This window comes from Diceros bicornis, chromosome 5, assembly GCF_020826845.1.
Source record: "Diceros bicornis minor isolate mBicDic1 chromosome 5, mDicBic1.mat.cur, whole genome shotgun sequence".
NCBI lineage: Eukaryota > Metazoa > Chordata > Mammalia > Perissodactyla > Rhinocerotidae > Diceros > Diceros bicornis.
Window position 1 is genome coordinate 72,170,350 of NC_080744.1, and position 18,561 is coordinate 72,188,910.

Sequence of the window (18,561 nt, forward strand, 5' to 3'; positions counted from 1 at the left end):
AGCTGTGCGTCGGTGCGCACCTGGGATCCGAACCCCGGGCCGCCGGCAGCGGAGTGCGAACACTCAACCGCTAAGCCACGGGGCCAGCCCTCTGTTACAGTGTTATAAAGAAAAACCAGTGTCGGGCCGGCCCCGTGGCTTTAGCGGTTAAGTGCGCGCGCTCAGCTGCTGGCGGCCCAGGTTCGGATCCCGGGTGGGCACCCGACGGCTTCTCCGGCCATGCTGAGGCCGCGTCCCACATACAGCAACTAGAAGGATGTGCAGCTATGACAGACAACTATCTACTGGGACTTTGGGGGAAAAATAAATAAATACAATCTTTAAAAAAAAAAAAAAAAGAAAAACCAGTGTCACACAGACACGTAGGTGGAAAAGGAAGGAGTATTTTAATAACGTTTTCAGATAATAGAGGTTGCTCTTTGATATTACACCAAAACTTGACAATTTGTAGTTTCTTAAATGGTTAGTTGCAGTGTAGAATCTCAAACTATGTAGAAACTTTTTGTCCTGTTACTTTGAAATTCATTGATCTATCCTCCACTTTGAATGGATCTTTTGTTCACGAGTAATTTTGTTCTGTCATACTTGGGTCACTTGGAAAATATTGGTTCACTGACTTAGGCATATCTTCCAAATGTTCATATGTAGTGCCAGCTACTAACATGTCATTAATATCACCACTGATCTTATCAGAAACTCTAAAAATTGGAGATACTTGTCATGCTTTTTTCACTTGAATATTGTCCTTGCCAATAAATACTTTTAGCTGTTTTTCTTGAAGTGACAGGCTCACTTCATTCATTTTTGTGAAAATGTCTGCCATATACTCGTCTGAATAACCATAGTTTGTCAGCCGTTCTTTGAAATAAAAAACATGTTCCATGAAAAAGGTGACTTGGTCAGTTCGCAATTCGAACAGTTGCATAAGTGCTTTTTCTTCCAACAGTCATCATACTTCTTTATGCAACAGGAATGCTTTGTGTGTACTTCTCACTTTGCCTCAAAACATTAACAAGACGTGTGTGTTCAGGGTCAAGATTTAATAAAATTAATAATTTTACTGTGCGAGTGTGGTGATGAAGAATATGGCTGGTAGTATACATCGGTGCCACTGTCTTAATTTGGCTCCTTGTTAGGGCTCCAGGTGTTTTACCCACCATTGCTTTTGCACCACGAGTGCACATGTCAACACGGTGAAAAAGGCAGATAACTAGTTAACGTTAGTGTGAAAACAGTTTTGACCTCCCCAGGGGTCCATGGAGCACACTTGGAGAACCACTGATTTAGAGAGTGGACTTTGGAGCCAGACTACCTCTACTGAATCGCGGCTCCATCACTTATTAGCTACATACGTGACCTTCAGCAATTACCCTGATTCCAAAACCAAACAAACAGTTCCTCTCTCTCAGGAACGTAGGCCAAAAAAAAAAAATCAACAAAGTGTTTCACATTAGCTTTTCTATCCCATCATTGTTATTTTTTTATTTGATATGTGTATTTAGAGAACTGAAGGAGAGGGAGGCACCTAAAGCAGCCTATATGTAAAGCAGAGCAGCAAAGATTGGATTCTGAAATGATTTGCCATTGTGGAGTAAGAGAAATGTTTGTTAAACTTTCAAATTGTATTCCTAGGCTAAAGGGCTAAATAGTCTCAACAGTTTTATGACATTTCTTTTTAAAGGCAAATGATAAGCCTGCTGCTTTGTTTTATAATCCAGTCAAATGTTTTATTGCTCTTGCTTCTGAAATTTACATTAAATCCCCCCAACCCGCAAGTCTTTTCAAATAATTTAGATGAAGAAAATATCTGTTAATGGTAAACAGTGAATGCTTTCCTTCGTTGCTTATTAATTCAAGGAAACTTCAGTGACAAAACAGTGTCCTCCTTTGGTAGTCTTATCTTTCATAATCTTTGAACATAGACTCATCTGTAAATATACGCACACTCATTTTGGAGTAACCTTCATTTCATTCGAGAAGTTTTTTTTTTTTTTTTTTTTTAGTAAGAAAGAGCCTGTTACTACCTTCTGTCATGTTATTCATGCCAAAGCACCACTTGCTTTATGGGAAGAATGGCCCATGGGGTTCTTCCATGTGCTGTAATTGATTATTTCCTTCATGTGGTCCCCAAACAGTTCCTCTGTCCTGTTAGTTTTTTAAATTTTAAATACTTTAAAAAAATAGTTTGTTCCCAGTTAGGCAAGTAGTATTTTCTTTTAAGAGAACCTTAAATGTACCAAAAAGATACAAATCAGAAAAAAAATCACCATTAGCTTTGCCATCCTTGGATGTATTCTTTCCTGTCCTTTTTGATGATTAATAGATGCTCTTTTTGTCCTAACTGGCAACATATTGTATATACATTTCATATTGTGTCTTTTCATTCATTATATCAGCATTTTCCTCCTTCAAAAAGTATTCCTAAAATATTTTTAATAACTTTTGAAAAAATCCATTCTTCTAATGTTGGACATTTATTTTACATTTGTCAACATTATAAGTGTGCTGTGAAGCACATCTCTTGTATATTCTTCTGTGTCCTTTTTTCTGATTATACCTAGTTATTCTATTGAAGACCCCTGTAGGAGAATGATTGGTTCAGAGGGCAATCTTTCACAAGGCTCTTAAGGTGAATTGCTAAGTTGCTTTCCAAAAAGATTGAACCAGTTTTTCATTTCACCAGCATTCTGCCCATTTCTCCATATCTTCACCAGCATTGATATTATGTTACATGCTTTTTAAACAGAATAAATTATACAAGTTAACATATGAACTTCGAGCAAAAATTTAAATGCTTAGAACTTAATAGCATAACATGGCAAAACTTACAATATGTATTTCTTGTTACTAGGAGTCCGAATTGAACTAGACTTAAAGGGTTTTCCTTAACATTCTGATGGTGTGGAGTCTTCAGAACAGATACCTGTCTCTAGGAGTTAATACTTTCTGAGCCAGTACAGACCTGCTTGTGTAGAGTGGGTTGGAGATAAAAGTTCAGTTTGTATCCTTTTGGTCTTGATTTTTTCTCTCTCTACCTTAGCCCTAGGTCTTGAGATAGCTGCATAGAGTGGTTTAAGGGGGGAGTATATGTGTGTTTTCCTTTATTATATAAAGCAAATTTAGATAATGTATGATTGCAGTGTGTGTCTGATTTCTTGGCTAATTCTATGTAAATTTCAGGTGTGCAACAGAGGAACATGGCTCAAGAAACTAATCACAGCCAAGTGCCTATGCTTTGTTCTACTGGCTGCGGATTTTATGGAAACCCCCGTACAAATGGCATGTGTTCAGTATGCTATAAAGAACATCTTCAAAGACAGAATAGTAGTAATGGTAGAATAAGCCCACCTGGTAAGTAATTCTGTTAAAACATAGCAGTATTCATAATTGAGATATACTTGGATAGCGCAATGTACCCAATATACTTTTTTCTGCTCTCACATTGTACTTATATTACTATATTCATATCAGGAAAATTTCTCATTACATATTGTGATTATCAGTGGTAGGGAAACAGAAATAAGAGTATCCTTACCCATTGAAAATAACTACTATAAATCCATTCCATAGACTTACTTGCTGTGCTACGGAACTTGATCATCTTATTAAAATAGAGGCGTACTTCAATATATAGTATAGTTATCTTGTAAAGGTGTAAGGGAGTGAGGACTATAAGAAGACCTTGGTTCTTTTATCTGGGATGACTTTTGAAGCCAAAATAGTTGTAGAAGGACAGAGTGGGTTGTAGATAGCCACAGCTGATTTTAGCCAAAGCCTCGCTCCATTAGGAAGGAGAGGTGTGGCAATTTGACTCAGAGTAAGGTATGTTCAACCCTAGTTCACTTGAGTTCTTTATGCCTTTTGTGTCAAGGATTCTCCTGGAATTGAGGTGGGCTTTTGTTTCAGTAGTTGTGTAAGAATGATCATGAGGATTCTGAGTATAAACTTTACAAAAGTAAAGTGTTAATAGTATTCATCTAGGATACTTTTGTGTAAGTTAATGCCTAAATGTATAGATTTCTGTGGTTAATGAAAGTGCAGGCTGTTACTTAGTTCATTTAAAATTTTGTGTGGAGTCTTTCTTGTCACTGCTTTCATGTTCAAGGCAAAAGCTAGAACCATTTAATCAAAACTTCTCCAAATTTTCTTAAGGCTGAGATCAAATGAATTTAAATTGTTATTTTTTTGTTTTTTGGGTTTTTTAAATTAAATCATCATCTACCTTTCTGCCTTATGAAGAACAGGGAAAATAATCGAACCTAATGTGCTGAGCACACAGTTTAATTGTGCCTATGATTGCCTTACTGCTAAATTATCTTTTATTTTAAATATCTCATTTGTGCGCTAGTACTTGGAAGATGTTTGTGAATTAAAGAGTTTGGGTGATATTCAGTCCTGAGAAATAGGAATTTAATGTATTAATATATACAATTTGTATATGGTTTCCTTCTTTGTTAAAATTAACATTTTTTTCATTGGAAAACTATTGAAAAAATTTTAACTAAAAGTAATGAATCAGCATGTTCTATAGTAAAACAAAATCCGTAATACTATATTTTGTGGAAAATTGAGCTTGATTGATTTAGATAAAGTGTTGGACTGCCCAGAGTACAGAATCACTAATATGAAATGTGGTACTGTTACAGCAACTTCTGTCAGTAGTCTGTCTGAATCTTTACCAGTTCAGTGCACAGATGGCAGTGTCCCAGAAGCTCAGTCAACATTAGACTCTACATCTTCATCTATGCAGCCAAGGTAAAATGTAGTTTCTGAATTGGATTGGAAAGCTAATGAAAACTAAAGAATATATTCCATATTTGATCAATTCTATTAAGGAAAACTATGTAAAGTCACTTTAGGATTAACTGGCCTAAAATTGTATCTGTCTCACTATTATTACTGACTAGTTAAAAAGGGTTTTTTATTGTTTTACACGGGGGTGGGGGCGGAAGGTTGTCTTTTAAGTCTTCAGATTTCCTTTTCAGACAGCTTTTCCTTTATTCTTCCTCATAATGTATCCTGACCCATCCCTGAAGTCCTTTTGAAGCATGTGAAGTTCTTCTAATTTTAGTCTTATTTTGCAAATATTAGCACTTTGTATTAAAAAATACAGTCTTGTCACAGGTTCTCTTTATTTAATATCATGATGTGGTACTCATATTTATTTGTATTGTAGTGTGTTTTTTCTTTTTAACTTTGAAGTCACATCATTTAGAAGCCTGCAGGTACAGAAATATTTGTTTCATTTTTTGTTCAATTGTTAGGAAACAAATATTAAGTTTCTACTCTGTACTTTCTTTTTCCAGTTCATGATAAGATATGTTCAGTTCTGCTGTACCAGTATATCATTTACAAGTTTGTGTTAGGGTTCCTTAAGCATATCTTTAGCATGCTAGTTTTCATTTAGTGAATTCATACACAAAGGACACACACTATTCCTTTATTTCAAAAGCAGTAGACTTCTGGTCCAAATTGGTCTCTTGTTTCAAAGCTCTATGGTTAAGTTATAAAAAAGTATCTCTTTGTTAATTTTTGTCTTACTGATCTACTTAGATATGTTGAAATCTTATTGTGTCATTTTAGTTACTATTCATGCTAGAGATCATCTTTTAAAATCTATAAATGTATTTGCTTTTCTAGCCCTGTATCAAATCAGTCACTTTTATCAGAATCTGTAGCATCTTCCCAAGTGGACAGTACATCCGTGGACAAAGCAATACCTGAAACAGAAGACCTGCAAGGTTTGCATATGAACTAGCATATATTTTGTCATTTATTTAACATTTGAGTATTACAGGTCAGGCACTGTCCTAGGTGCATATATTTTTTAAATCACCTGCCTAAAATAATAATTTTATATTTATTTTCTTTAGGAGCAGAATATTTTATATTCTCAAGTATTTAATTGACTGAAATGTTGGGAGTCATTTCCCACTTATATATAATTATGTCATTGGCATAAACATAGAAAATTCAGAATTTGTTTACTTTGAGAAATATAAATAAATGAATGAGTGGTAGTATTATACTATTCTCTTTTACTATTTTGGCCAGTTTAATCTAAATACTGTTTCTTCTCCAAGCAAAGTGGGGCTGCTGGCTTGAGGGAAATCTCTTGTTTTTTGACTCAGATTGTGTAAGAGACTATTTAACTTGACTAGCAGTCACCCCTCTTTCCCTATCTGGGACTTACAGCACAACAGTCACATTCAATTACTTATATTTACAGCATGGTGCCCCTCGTTCTTGCCCGTGCTCTTTATATCTCCATTATGTGGATCACAGTGATCTAGGAAGACTTGAAAATGTATATGAAGGCTTTCTTAGTGGGCAGAGATAGTAGAGGAAGCATTTAGGAGCCTGTTAAATAATCTATACTTAATTAGTTATATTCTGCCAATGTGTAGAAACAATGTGTTAATTGAAGAAGGAAGGACACTCTGGTAAGACAAGCCCAAGGATGAGCATTTTGGCATTTTGCCTATGGCATGATTTAAAGAGAGAAAATGCCCTAACCAGTGAAACTTTCCATTGTACATGGTGTCCACAGGGTGGCAACAGATATATCAGGCAGTGTTAAGGTTGCGCAAGTTTAAATTTAGTTAAGCTAGGTAATTCCCCTTGCTCTGATATCATGCCCAACAAATGATTGGCACAATTTGCCTATGTGTAGATTTTGCTATAGCAAGAAAATAACACTATTTTACTAAATATTCCAGTCCACTCAGCATGTTATTATAAATTATAAATTATAATGTTATTATATTAATAAATGTTATTTATATATTTAATATATTATAATAATATATATAAAAATAATATATAAATATATATTTAATATATAAATATATTTAATATATATTAATAAATAAATGTTATTATAAATTCATAAATATTATAAGTGAATAATTTTTTTTTAGTTAAAAAGAAAAATTTAAGGAAGAGCAAGGATGAGGGTTATTTTAAAAGTAGAAACAGAAAAATTCCCAAGATTTAGTTATCCATTGGACATGAGAAATAAGACAAGGATGGTGTTAAAGCTTTCAGTTTTGTGACAGTGGCAATGATGTGGTTGCTTTAGACAGGGAGGCTGGAAGAAGTAATATGGTTAGATGAGATTTTAGATATAGTACGTTGGAAGTGATCAAATTTCAAAATTAAAAGAGCTCAATGGAAGTTGTAGGTAGATAATAGGTATTTAAATGTGTGATCAGTATTATGTCTAAGATTTGGAAGTCCTTGGCACAGGTTGAAAAACAAGAGGTTGAAATCAAGAGGAGCAAGTAAGATAATGAGTCAGCAAAGGGGAAAGGAAGAAGTCATCTAGATCCTGGTTAGTTTTAGGCTACAGATGCCAAGGGAGAATTTCAAGAAGCAAGGGTTGCTTAGCAGGTTTGAGAGAGAGCTAAGTAAGGAAGAATGGAAACAGGCTGCTAATCATGAAGATGTTAATGTTTGTCTTATGATAGAACAAATTTTAGAATGTTGGTAATGAAAAAATGTATGCTGCTCAAGGATGCAACACCGGTTGTACCAGTGTGACAAAGAATGAAGATTATAAGTTGGTGAACTATCATAATAGGAAATGCTTTTATACCATTCATGGTGCATAAAGAACAATATAGTTTTCCGCACCTAGCCCTGAGTACCTTAATGCAAAAGGTGGTCTTGATGCCATATTAGGAGAAATTGTAGGGGGCTTCAAAAATTTATAGACTCCTTTTTTCATGTGTGATTTCAATGACTTGTAGGTTAAAGCAGTATTAACTTTTAAGTATCTTTAAAAAACAGCATTCATAATTTCAGCATAGCAGAATCTTTGAAAACTCAGGTATAAGTTTCATCTGAATTTGAGAGGATTAGTTTTTGATGTGTAAAATCTCTTAACAGCCTAGTTTTAAAAAATATCTTCCTTATATTGTTGAATTAAGAATGTCTTTTATTATAAACATGCACACAAATATGTGTGCGTCTATATATATATACACATACACTCATAACACATAAATGTACTTGTGATTTTCCTGTTTATTAGGAACAAATGCAGAGAATTTTTTCCCATCTATTTGATAGATGGACGAAAAGAGACGGAGAGACAAAGTCTTTGACTTAAGTCCTATGGTCATTTGAGCTGGAACTGGAACCCAGGCACCTGACTCTAGGCCAGTATTCTTTCCCTAGACAATTGTGTTTCCTGGACTGGAGTGTGGATGTATGTGTTCCTGTTGCCACATCCAGCTCCTCTCCATTCCCAGGGTAGGATCAACTGGTTTGATGACCTACCCAGGTATATGTTTTCTTCCTTTTACTCTGTTTGCATCCCTCAAGGAAAATTTATTTAGATTGGAAGACCATCCCAGATGGAAGAGAATACATGAGTAGCAGCTGTGTGCCTAAGCCAGAATTTCCTAGCATTTTTTATTGGAGTTTTCAGAATAGTGTCCTTGAAATAGCTTTTTTCTTTGTAGATATTCTGCTTATAACTAGGATATATTGCCATCAGGTCTGTGGTATTGCTTTCATTTTGTCCTCATGGCTCTGAAGAATTTTTCTCATGTTTAACTGGGAATTTAGCATATTATAGCATGTTTCTCATTTAATTATACTTTTTAATTTAACAAATAGCAGTACCTCACTTACACAGTGTCACTTAGGAATGTCAGATTTCCAGTTCACAAAAGCTAGCTTTTAAAAAAAAAAAAGCAAAACTTTTAAGTGTTTTAATCCACTCTGAACTATCATACTTGATTGCCTTATTGAACAAAATGCTTAACTTTGGTTAACCTCTCAGTCCCTCAGAGATTGGATCATGGTAAAAAGAATATGGAATTTGGATTCATAGGTTCTGTTCTCATATCTTGACACCCCCCCCCACTAGTTTAAGCCTTGCTTTCATCATTTTTAAAGGAGAATAATAACCATGTCCACATTATAGGGTATTAAAAGTCAGTGAAATAATGGAGGCAAAATGAGCTTTGTAAACTACAAAAGATATTCTTATTCTCTATAATGCCACAGTGATTTGGGAGTTACAGGAGACTTAGGATAAGAGACTCTTGAAGCTTTCCAACAGTAGAATGAAATCACCTACTAAGGTGGTAAGCTCTCCATCACTGAAGCATTCTGGGAAAGCTGAGTTATTGTCAGGAACAATGTAGAGGGGATTGCTGCACTGAGTGGTTCCTGACTTCATACAAAGTTGAATTGTCAAGTCAGTGGTTCAGAGCAATCAGAGAGGGACAGTCCCTTTGGACTAATTTAGGAAAGGTGTCTGGATTAAAAATTATAGATTTCTTCTGATTTTAAAGAGTGGATGAGAGTAGCCAAAACTATCTTGAAAAGGTAGAACAAAGTTGGAGGAGGACTAACACTTCCTAACTTCAGAATTTAACACAAGCTACAATAATCAAGACTACGTGGTACTGGCATGAAGATAGTCATATAGATCATGGAATAGAATTGAAAGTCCAGAAATACAGTCCTACATTTGTGGGTAATTGATTTTCAACAAGGGTGCCAAGATCATTCAATAGGGAAAGGATAGTCTGTTCAACAAATGATGCTGGAACATTTAAAAGAATAAAGTTGGACCCCTACCTCATACCATATACAAAAATTTGCCCAAAATACATCAAACACCTAACTCTGAGAGCTAAAACTATAAAACTTTTAAATGATAACAGGTGTAAATCTTCATGACCTTGGATTAGGCAATTGTTTCTTAGATATGACATCTAAAAGCACAAGCAACCAAAGAAAAAATAGATAAATTGAACTACATTAAAATTAAAAACTTTCTTTTGCTTTCATACTATTAAGAGAGTGAAAAGACAACCCATAGAATGGGAAAAAATATTTACAAATCATATATCTGATAAGAATATATAAAGAAGATTACAATTCAACGATAAAAAGACAACCCAGTTTTAAAAAGGGCAAAGGATTTGAATAGACATTTCTCCAAAGAAGATATACAAATGGCCAAGTGTTGTTAAGGATGTGGAGAAATTGGAACACTTATACATTGTTGTAGGGAATGTAAAGTGGTGCAGCGACTTTGGGAAACAGTTTGGCAGTTAAAAAGTTAACGCAGAGGGGCCGGCCCCATGGCTTAGCGGTTAAGTGCGCGCGCTCCTCCGCTGCTGGCAGCCCAGGTTCGGATCCCGGGCGCGCACTGAGGCACCACTTGTCCAGCCATGCTGAGGCGGTGTCCCACATACAGCAACTAGAAGGATGTGCAACTATAACATACAACTATCTACTGGGGCTTTGGGGGAAAAAAGGAGGAGGAATGGCAATAGATAGTAGCTCACAGCCAGTCTTCCTCAGCAAAAAGAGGATTGGCATGGATGTTAGCTCAGGATGTTAGCTGATCTTCCTCACCAAAAAAAAAGTTAACGCAGAAAGTTAAACAGTGTTAGCTATATGACCCAGAAATTCCATTCCTAATTCCCAAGAGATTGAAAATATGTGTCCACGCAAAAACTTGTATAAGAATGTTCACAGCAGCATTATTCATAATTACCAAAATGTGGAAACAACCCAAATGGCCAGCATCAGATGATTAGATAAACAAAATGTGGTATATCCACACAGAGGAATATTATTCAGCCATAAAAAGGAATGAAGTTCTGATACATACTACAACATGGATGGACTTTGAAAACATGCTAAATAAAAGAAGCCAGGTGAAAAAGGCCATGTACTGTATGATTCCATTCATATGAAAGATAGGCACAGTGAAAAGGGCTTTTTTTGCTGGAGAAGAAATTGTGAGAGCAAAAGCGTACAGGTAGGAAAAAATGGAATTTGGGCAATAGTGAGAACAACAGCTGCTGGGGTGGCCGATTCAGACAAGTATATGTTGGAACTAAAGCTGGAAAGGTTGTTTCGAACCAGATCATGGAAAAATCCCTAAGATATTTGTTTCTATCAATGGTCAGGGAAGAGAGCCATTTTGAAGGTTGGTTGCTTTTTGTTTGTTTTTTAAGACAACACAAAGTTGTATTTTAAGAAGATTAATGTAACAGTTTTTTGCCCCCAGATAGCTGCTAATAGAAACTGATCTCACTACAGAGCTACTCTGTCCGGGATGGTGGTCACTAGCCCTGTGTAGCTACTGAGCACTTGAAATGTGGCTAGTCCAAAATTAGATATTTGGTACATATTTATTTGCTAGTTACACTGTAAGTGTAACATATACACTGGGCTTTGAAGACTTAGTACCAAAAAAAGTGAAATATTTCATTAATATTTTTCATATTGATTACATTTTTAAATGGTAATATATTTTTATCTGTTTTTACTTTTTAACATGGCTGTTAAAAAATGTAAAATATACGACTTATTGTATTTCTTTTGGACACTGACTATACAGGCTTATTTTTCTCTTGAATATTTAGATTTTTCGCATTTTGTAAAGAATTTTTGAACTAGGAATAATTTAAAGATCACTTGCTCCAACTTCTTATTTTGCATATAAGAAAATGAGGTCCAGAGAAGGGAAATGAATTTTATCCCAGTGGGTCATTGTAAAAGTGTACGCTCATTCAATAAGTATCTTTTGAGCAGCTGCTCTGTGTCAGCACTGGGTGTACAGTGGTGAGCAGAAATAGTCCCCTCAAAAATGCTTAGTCTAATCCTTGAATGAGGAGACTTGTCATGACTCTTTGAGGAAGGCATATATGTTATATTACATAGATTCTGTATCTACTGTAAGGTAGTGTTTGAGGGTTACCTATTAATGTCATCTTATGTTCAGTTTTATTTTTTACCATGTGTATGAATATGCCCCCAAACCGAGATAGTGCTAAATAGTTTTACGTACTCATTGTTATATTTGTGTACTTTTTTCTTTCTTTCTTTTTTTTTTTTTTACAGGACCCAGAGCAGAGGGCCTTGTTCCTCTTGAATGTGATCCTCCATGTGGGTAGTTAAACTAATTTTACCTGCCTGGTGCTTTTTGAAGTATCTTAAAATTAAAAGTAGTGGCCAGTAGACTTTGTCTAGTTGGGATTCCCATTAAAAATTAAGTTGGCAGGGCCGGCCCCGTGGCTTAGTGGTTAAGTGCGCGTGCTCTGCTGCTGGCGGCCTGGGTTCGGATCCCGGGCGCGCACCGACATACAGCTTCTCCGGCCGTGCTGAGGCCGTGTCCCACATACAGCAACTAGAAGGATGTGCAACTATGACATAGAACTATCTACTGGGGCTTTGGGGGGGGGGGGGAATCATAAAAAAAAAAAATTAAGTTGGCAAGTGCTGTACAGTTTATTTCACAGCTTTTGTGTCATTGTGTAGGCCTTGCAAATAGACCTTTAGGATCAGTGGATGCAACATAGGCCGCCGCCGGTTCTTAATCATTAACAAGCAGGTGATCTCTGTTTCCAATTCTCGTTTCAGATTATTAAAAACTGCCTAGTTCTGAGGAAACTGTCCTTATTTTGGCTTCAGGTTCAATAAGATTATGATATTTTGGCCTTTAGTCCACTGTATGGCCCTTTTAAAAGATAGAATTGTTTCCTTTTCCATAACTTACAGTTTGATAAGGCTTGCTTTGGTCTTAAATCTCATATATAAACTGAGGAAACCAGGGTAATTTCTGGGAATCATAGACTTTTACAGAGTACTATATCATCTTGCCCATGAATTCATTTGGTGAATGTTTAAATTCAGACTACCAGCGACTAGTTTCAGGTAAGCTGAGGTTACCTTAGTCTCACGGGGATATAGTAGATGTTGATCAGCCTCAAATTTGAGCCCTAGCTTATAAGCTTTTAGATAGCCAGTGTTGAACTGATCCTTAACTTTAAAGGTTGTGTGTTTGTCTCAGTTAAAAAAAAAATCATTTGCTGTAGACAGATCTTTAGGGTTAATACTGTGAAATTCCTTTGTTGAGGTATGTAATAGCATTTGTCTGCATAACAGATAAATGTATTTTCATTCTTCTCCATTTCCAGATACCAAAGTTTGTGTTTCAGTGGTTAAACCAGTTTTGTTAAAATACATAATCTTGTGGTAGTGTTGTTAGTGCCATTAAAGCATTATTTATATTAGTTTATTTGAATATCAGACTCTCTTGGAAGAACAGGTTAGATATTGTGGTGTATAGATTTCAAAGACAATAAATATAATAGATTTTTTTCCTGATTGCAAGTTAAACTATTTTTGAGCTCTTTACACACAGCCAAACTTTATCTGACAACTGTTCTAGGGGCTGGGGATAGAAAACAGTGAACAAGACATTCAGCCCTTGCCTCATGGAGCTTACATTCTAGGGATATTTATTTATTAAAAATAAAAGGTTTTATGTGTCCATATTCTGTTTCAAAAGTAAAATGTTTGTATTAGTAGAACTGTCTCCCATCTAGCTTCAGAACGTCTAGATGGAGTAGTCATGTTATAGGGTTCTTCATTCATGTATATTTACTCATTAGTTTGTGGTGTTTTGCCTTTTGTCGTATTTTGTTAAAATATGAGATAATGTGTTAACATAAGCAGATTAGAATCCATAACACCAAATGTTTGAGCATCTACTACGTGTAGTTCACTGTGATAGGTGCTGGAGATTCAAACAGGGAATAAGATACCATCCCTCTCCTCAGCGGGCTTACAGTGTAGTTGGGGAAACAGGGCACATAAATACATAAGGTAAGTAATTCAGTAATTCAATTCAACAGATCGTGGTTGAGTGCCTGCTGTGTGGTAGGAGGCACTGGGATAGGCACTGGTAACAGGGATGAAAAGGACAGGTTCCTGTCCTGAAGGAGTTTACTTAAAGCCAAGTTAAGTCAAGTAGGCAATTATAGTAGTATGGAAAGTGCAACTGGGGCACATAGAAGGGTTTCCTATTTTGAGTTGTGGGGAAGGGAATGGAGTAAGGGTTGATGTTATACGCGTAAACAAGAAAGACAAATTGGAGTTAGCCAGGTAAAGAGAGGGACAAGAGGGCATGGAAAAAGTATTAAGTATTCCACATAGAAAGGACAACTTTTCAAAAGCCCAGAGGGAAGAGAGAATTTGGTATGTTCAGAGATACTACAAATACTTCAGCATGACTGAAACATGGAGTATCATTGAGGAATGGTGAGAGACGAGGCTAGAGAAAGGAGGATGAGAAAAATCATGAAGGACCTCTGGACTTTATCCTGGGGGTTAGTGGGAAGTTGTGAAAGAATTTTAAACATTGGAGGGCACATCATTAGATTTTCGCTTATGGCAGATGATTAGATGCAATGCGTGAAGCATGGATTGAAATCGGGGCTCATGTGAAGTGCCCAGTATTTGGTAGAGACTTTTAAGGGAGTTAAGGGTAATCAGAGTGAAAAGCTGCAGACAGCTAAGACAGGAGTTTCCTGGAGAAAGGGGTCCTTGAGCTTAACCTTAGAAAGAAGAGGACCTAGATGAAATGAAGGAGAGAAAGGAAGCCCTTTTGAATTGGTTGTAAACAGCCTGAGCAGAGGTGCCTAGCATAGTCCCATAGCAGTAGATTGAGCAGTAGATTCCTGAAGGACTAGTTGGTGATAAAATATCAACTTGATCCGTGGCAAGTCACTGACCATTTTAGAGCAACATGTCATGTCTGCTAAGTCATGTGTATGGACTGTAACTCTGGTGATAGCATTCAGGATGGCCAGAGTAGTTAGTGACAGGAGGGAGGGGGGTCATATTAGTTAGGATTTAGGGGCAGTAATTTGACTTGTCTTGGTGCAACTGGCCTTGGTTTCACTACCTAAATGCATCAATTTATTATCTTAATTATAACATTTTAATCAATTTATCTTATTCCTAGCATTTTAAAGGTTTTATTTGAAACATTCAGAGAATTTTAAACATACGTAGTATTCCACTAAATCTTGGTTTCAGCCTTTTTTTCCTTGTTCTCTGAGAAATCTACATAGTTCTCACCCCAACAATATATAGAAGTTTGCACATGGCCATTTTCTTACATGCACATTCTGTTAGAATACCCAAGTTGTGTGTGTGTGTATGCCTTTTATTGGTCAAATACATAATTATTAGAAAAATTAGAAAATACAGCACTTTCTAGAGCTACTGTTAACATAATGTATTTTTCTAGGTCTTCTGCATGTGTGTATATATACATACATATATACGTACGTACATTTAACTAAAAGGGGGTCATATTATGTAAACTACTTTGTAACTTAATGTGAGGATCTTTCCATGCTAATAGATAAAGTCCTCAGTTATGCTCTGAATAACAAATCACTGGGGGTGGGGGACAACCACCACCAAATATCAAAATCTTACTGAATAATTAAATTTTACCACCTTCCTATTTTTGTCAGCTTCAGTATCAGATACGGCACAGCAGCCATCTGAAGAGCAAAGCAAGTCTCTTGAAAAACCAAAACAGAAAAAGAATCGCTGTTTCATGTGCAGGAAGAAAGTGGGACTTACTGGTAAGGGCTAAATCAAATGGTGTAAAATTAAGATTGTGTTTTAAAATAACTCATGGCTTACTATTACTGGCTTCTATTAAGATTGTTTCTGTTCCCATGAGAGTTAATATTGGATATGCATCAGCTTAATTTTCCTAAAGAAATAAGAGTAGCTTTAATTATATACCTAAAAGTGAAATGAGTAGCTTTTCTTTTAAAAGTTCATTTCAGCTGAGTTTGAGAATATTAGACAAGTAAGGTCAGTGTGCCAGGTGCTGTGAAAGGGCCAAGATGTGGCTCTGGCCTTCAAAGAGGCAGAAATGGCACCTGAGAGAATACTTAAGTACTTGGTGAGCTGTGAAGTACTTTGCCTGTGGCTAATCATAGGTTGTTGTGAGGGTTCAGTGAGTTAATACTTGTAAGGCGATTAGCCTCATGCTGCCACACAATAAGTAATCAATACACGTTGACTGCGGTAACAGAGCTGTTAGATGGTATTGTTATTAAGAGAGGGAGAAAAAAATGTTCAAAATACTATTTGGATATTTAATAAAGAAAGTACACTGAGTCCAGTCAAATAGATTGTTTTGGGAATTCAGGGACGGGAGAATTGATTTATATAAAAGAAGCATGGAGTAGAAGTCTTTCAAGGAAAGCATCAGAATGGGTCTTCAGCTAGGTTTTGAAAGACGAGTAGGACTTATAACTGATGGAAGTAGGGGCATTTCAGGTAGAAAGAATAGCTTGAACAAAAGCCCAGAGAAAGGAAAGAATAGGGCATATTCAGAGAGCATAAATGGGCAATGTAGCTATAGCATAGAATGTGTGAAGAAGGGTGTTTGATACTGCAGTCAGAAATAGAGACAAGGCTAATAATGTCTGCTGTGGTTAATTGGTGGGGAGGAGTTGCAGCTATAAATAGTTACCATTTATTGTTTACTATGTGCCAGACATTGTGCTGAATACTCTGCGTAAAAATTTGGCTTATGAGCTGAGAAGAGTAGTTAAGATTTTGAGCAAAATTATGTTTTAGGAAGTCTTCTCTGGCCATAAGGAATAGGTTGGAGATAAAGAGGAAAGGAGATCACAGTCTGATATCAAAGCTATTTAAGGCTGACCTATACCTTAGCAAATGTGTTTGTTTAAAGAATACAAACATGAACAAGTAAGACATTTTAAAATATACATATTTAGTATCAAATATAGTCTTTATAAATCTCAGAACCTCTCAGACTTCATGATTGAAAGGCTGAAACTTTGACAGATTGGACAAGATGAAAATTACTAAGTTTCTGTCAGTCTAGTGTTACTGTTGGCTTCATTTTTCATTCATTATTATGATGTTACAGAATATGGTTTTGAAGTAAAAAAAAAAAATGTGGTAAAGGAAGTTTACATCAGATGTCAATGTTTAAAATATTGATCCTGTGCTCCATTTCCAACAATTCCAGCATACCATAAAATCCTAATTTTGGAAAGCAGGACCAGTTTTATATAAAGACTATCCACACTCCTTATATCTCTCTTTTGGCTTCAACTTTTTGGGCATTTCCCTAAAATAAGTAGCCTTTATTGCATGTTTACTATATGTTAAGCACTTAATTCATTCCTCATTTAATCCTTACAGTAACTTATTATTCCAGAATTACAGATGCAGAAATTGAGGTTCAGAGAGGCTAAGTAATTTGCCTATGTTAGTAAGGAGATTCAGGCTTAGGCAACCTAACTTTAGATCCCGTGCACTTACTCTACAGTTAGCATCTCCATTGGAAATTACCTAAGGAAAGCTAATATGGTTAATGTGTTCTTTGTTAACAGTTCTGTCAGAAGTTTCATCTTTCTTAATTAAATTTTAAGATTGCATTCTGAGAGTATGCTCATTTTCACATTGTAGTATTTGTATTTGAGAAATGTTCTCACATTTTTAATTTCGCAATCCTGTTTTTGATAAGTAGTAATTATGGCCATGTCACAGGTAGAAAAACTTGAGCTCAGAGAAGTGGTTATAACTTGCTGTGGTACAGACCTATATTTGTATATAAGAACAAGAAATGGAGCTATCAGCTAGTGAATTTTAAGAAAGTTACTACATCATGAAACTGCTCGTTTAGAATGAGTCTTAGTTTAGATTGCTGCCCTAAATACATGATCTTTTTCATATTAGTTATGCTAAGGAACTTAATATTTAGACCTTCCATCCAATTCACATGTGTGTATTAATCCATTTTCAGGGTTTGAATGCCGGTGTGGAAATGTTTACTGTGGTGTACACCGTTACTCAGATGTACACAATTGCTCTTACAATTACAAAGCTGATGCTGCTGAGAAAATCAGAAAAGAAAATCCGGTAGTTGTTGGTGAAAAGATCCAGAAGATTTGAACTCCTGCTGGAATACAAAATCCTTTGACCATCTGCAAACTAAAAATTGACTTGAGGTTTTTTTTCCTAGTCATTGGGAATGTAGAGCAATGTATCTTGCATAGACCTTTTAATCATGCATGTCATCAGAAGAATAGATTTTTGTTTTTGTTTTGAAAATGACTCTGAACATTTATTTCCATTGCAGTTTCTGTGGCTGAAAAGACTTAAGTAAACTTTACAAGTATTATCCTTTTAAGATCATTTTAATTTTAGTTGAGTGCAGAGGGCTTTTATAACAAACGTGGAGAAATTTTGGAGGGCTGTGATTTTTCCAGTATTAAACATGCATGCATTAATCTTGCAGTTTATTTTCTCATTGTGTATGTATATATAGCTTTTCTCTGCAGCACGATTTCTCTTTTGATGATGCCCTTTAGGGCACAACTAGTTACCAGTAACTGAATGTATCTTAATCATTATGGCTGCTTCTGTTTTTTCATTAACAAAGGTTATACATGTGTTAGCATATAGTTTCTTTGCACCCACTATTTATGTCTGAATCATTTGTCACAAGGGAGTGTGTGCTGATGAGATTCTAAGTTTGTGTGTTTTTAAATTTTTTTGAGCGAGGGAAGGAAAAGCTGTATGCATTTCGTTGCTAACTGCAGGTTTCTTTCAGATTACGTTCATTGGTCTGTGTGTATACAATATGAAGAATGATCTGAAATAATTGTGCTGTATTTATGTTTATCCACCAGTCTTTGATTAAATAAAAAGGAAAACCATAATGTTCCCTTA

The 18,561-nt window shown here is 35.8% G+C and overlaps 1 protein-coding gene across 2 annotated transcripts in view; it reads left to right on the plus strand.

Annotated features, from left to right (window-relative positions):
- ZFAND6 (zinc finger AN1-type containing 6) overlaps positions 1-18,561 on the plus strand; it is a 70,293-nt gene extending 51,732 nt beyond the window's left edge. For both annotated transcript variants that reach the window (XM_058542216.1, XM_058542215.1), the window contains 5 exons: positions 3,181-3,351; positions 4,647-4,755; positions 5,641-5,741; positions 15,309-15,422; positions 17,633-18,561. In XM_058542216.1, coding sequence (XP_058398199.1) covers positions 3,198-3,351; positions 4,647-4,755; positions 5,641-5,741; positions 15,309-15,422; positions 17,633-17,781 — 627 coding nt within the window. In that variant the 5' untranslated portion in view covers positions 3,181-3,197 and the 3' untranslated portion in view covers positions 17,782-18,561. The remainder of the gene's footprint in view (positions 1-3,180; positions 3,352-4,646; positions 4,756-5,640; positions 5,742-15,308; positions 15,423-17,632) is intronic.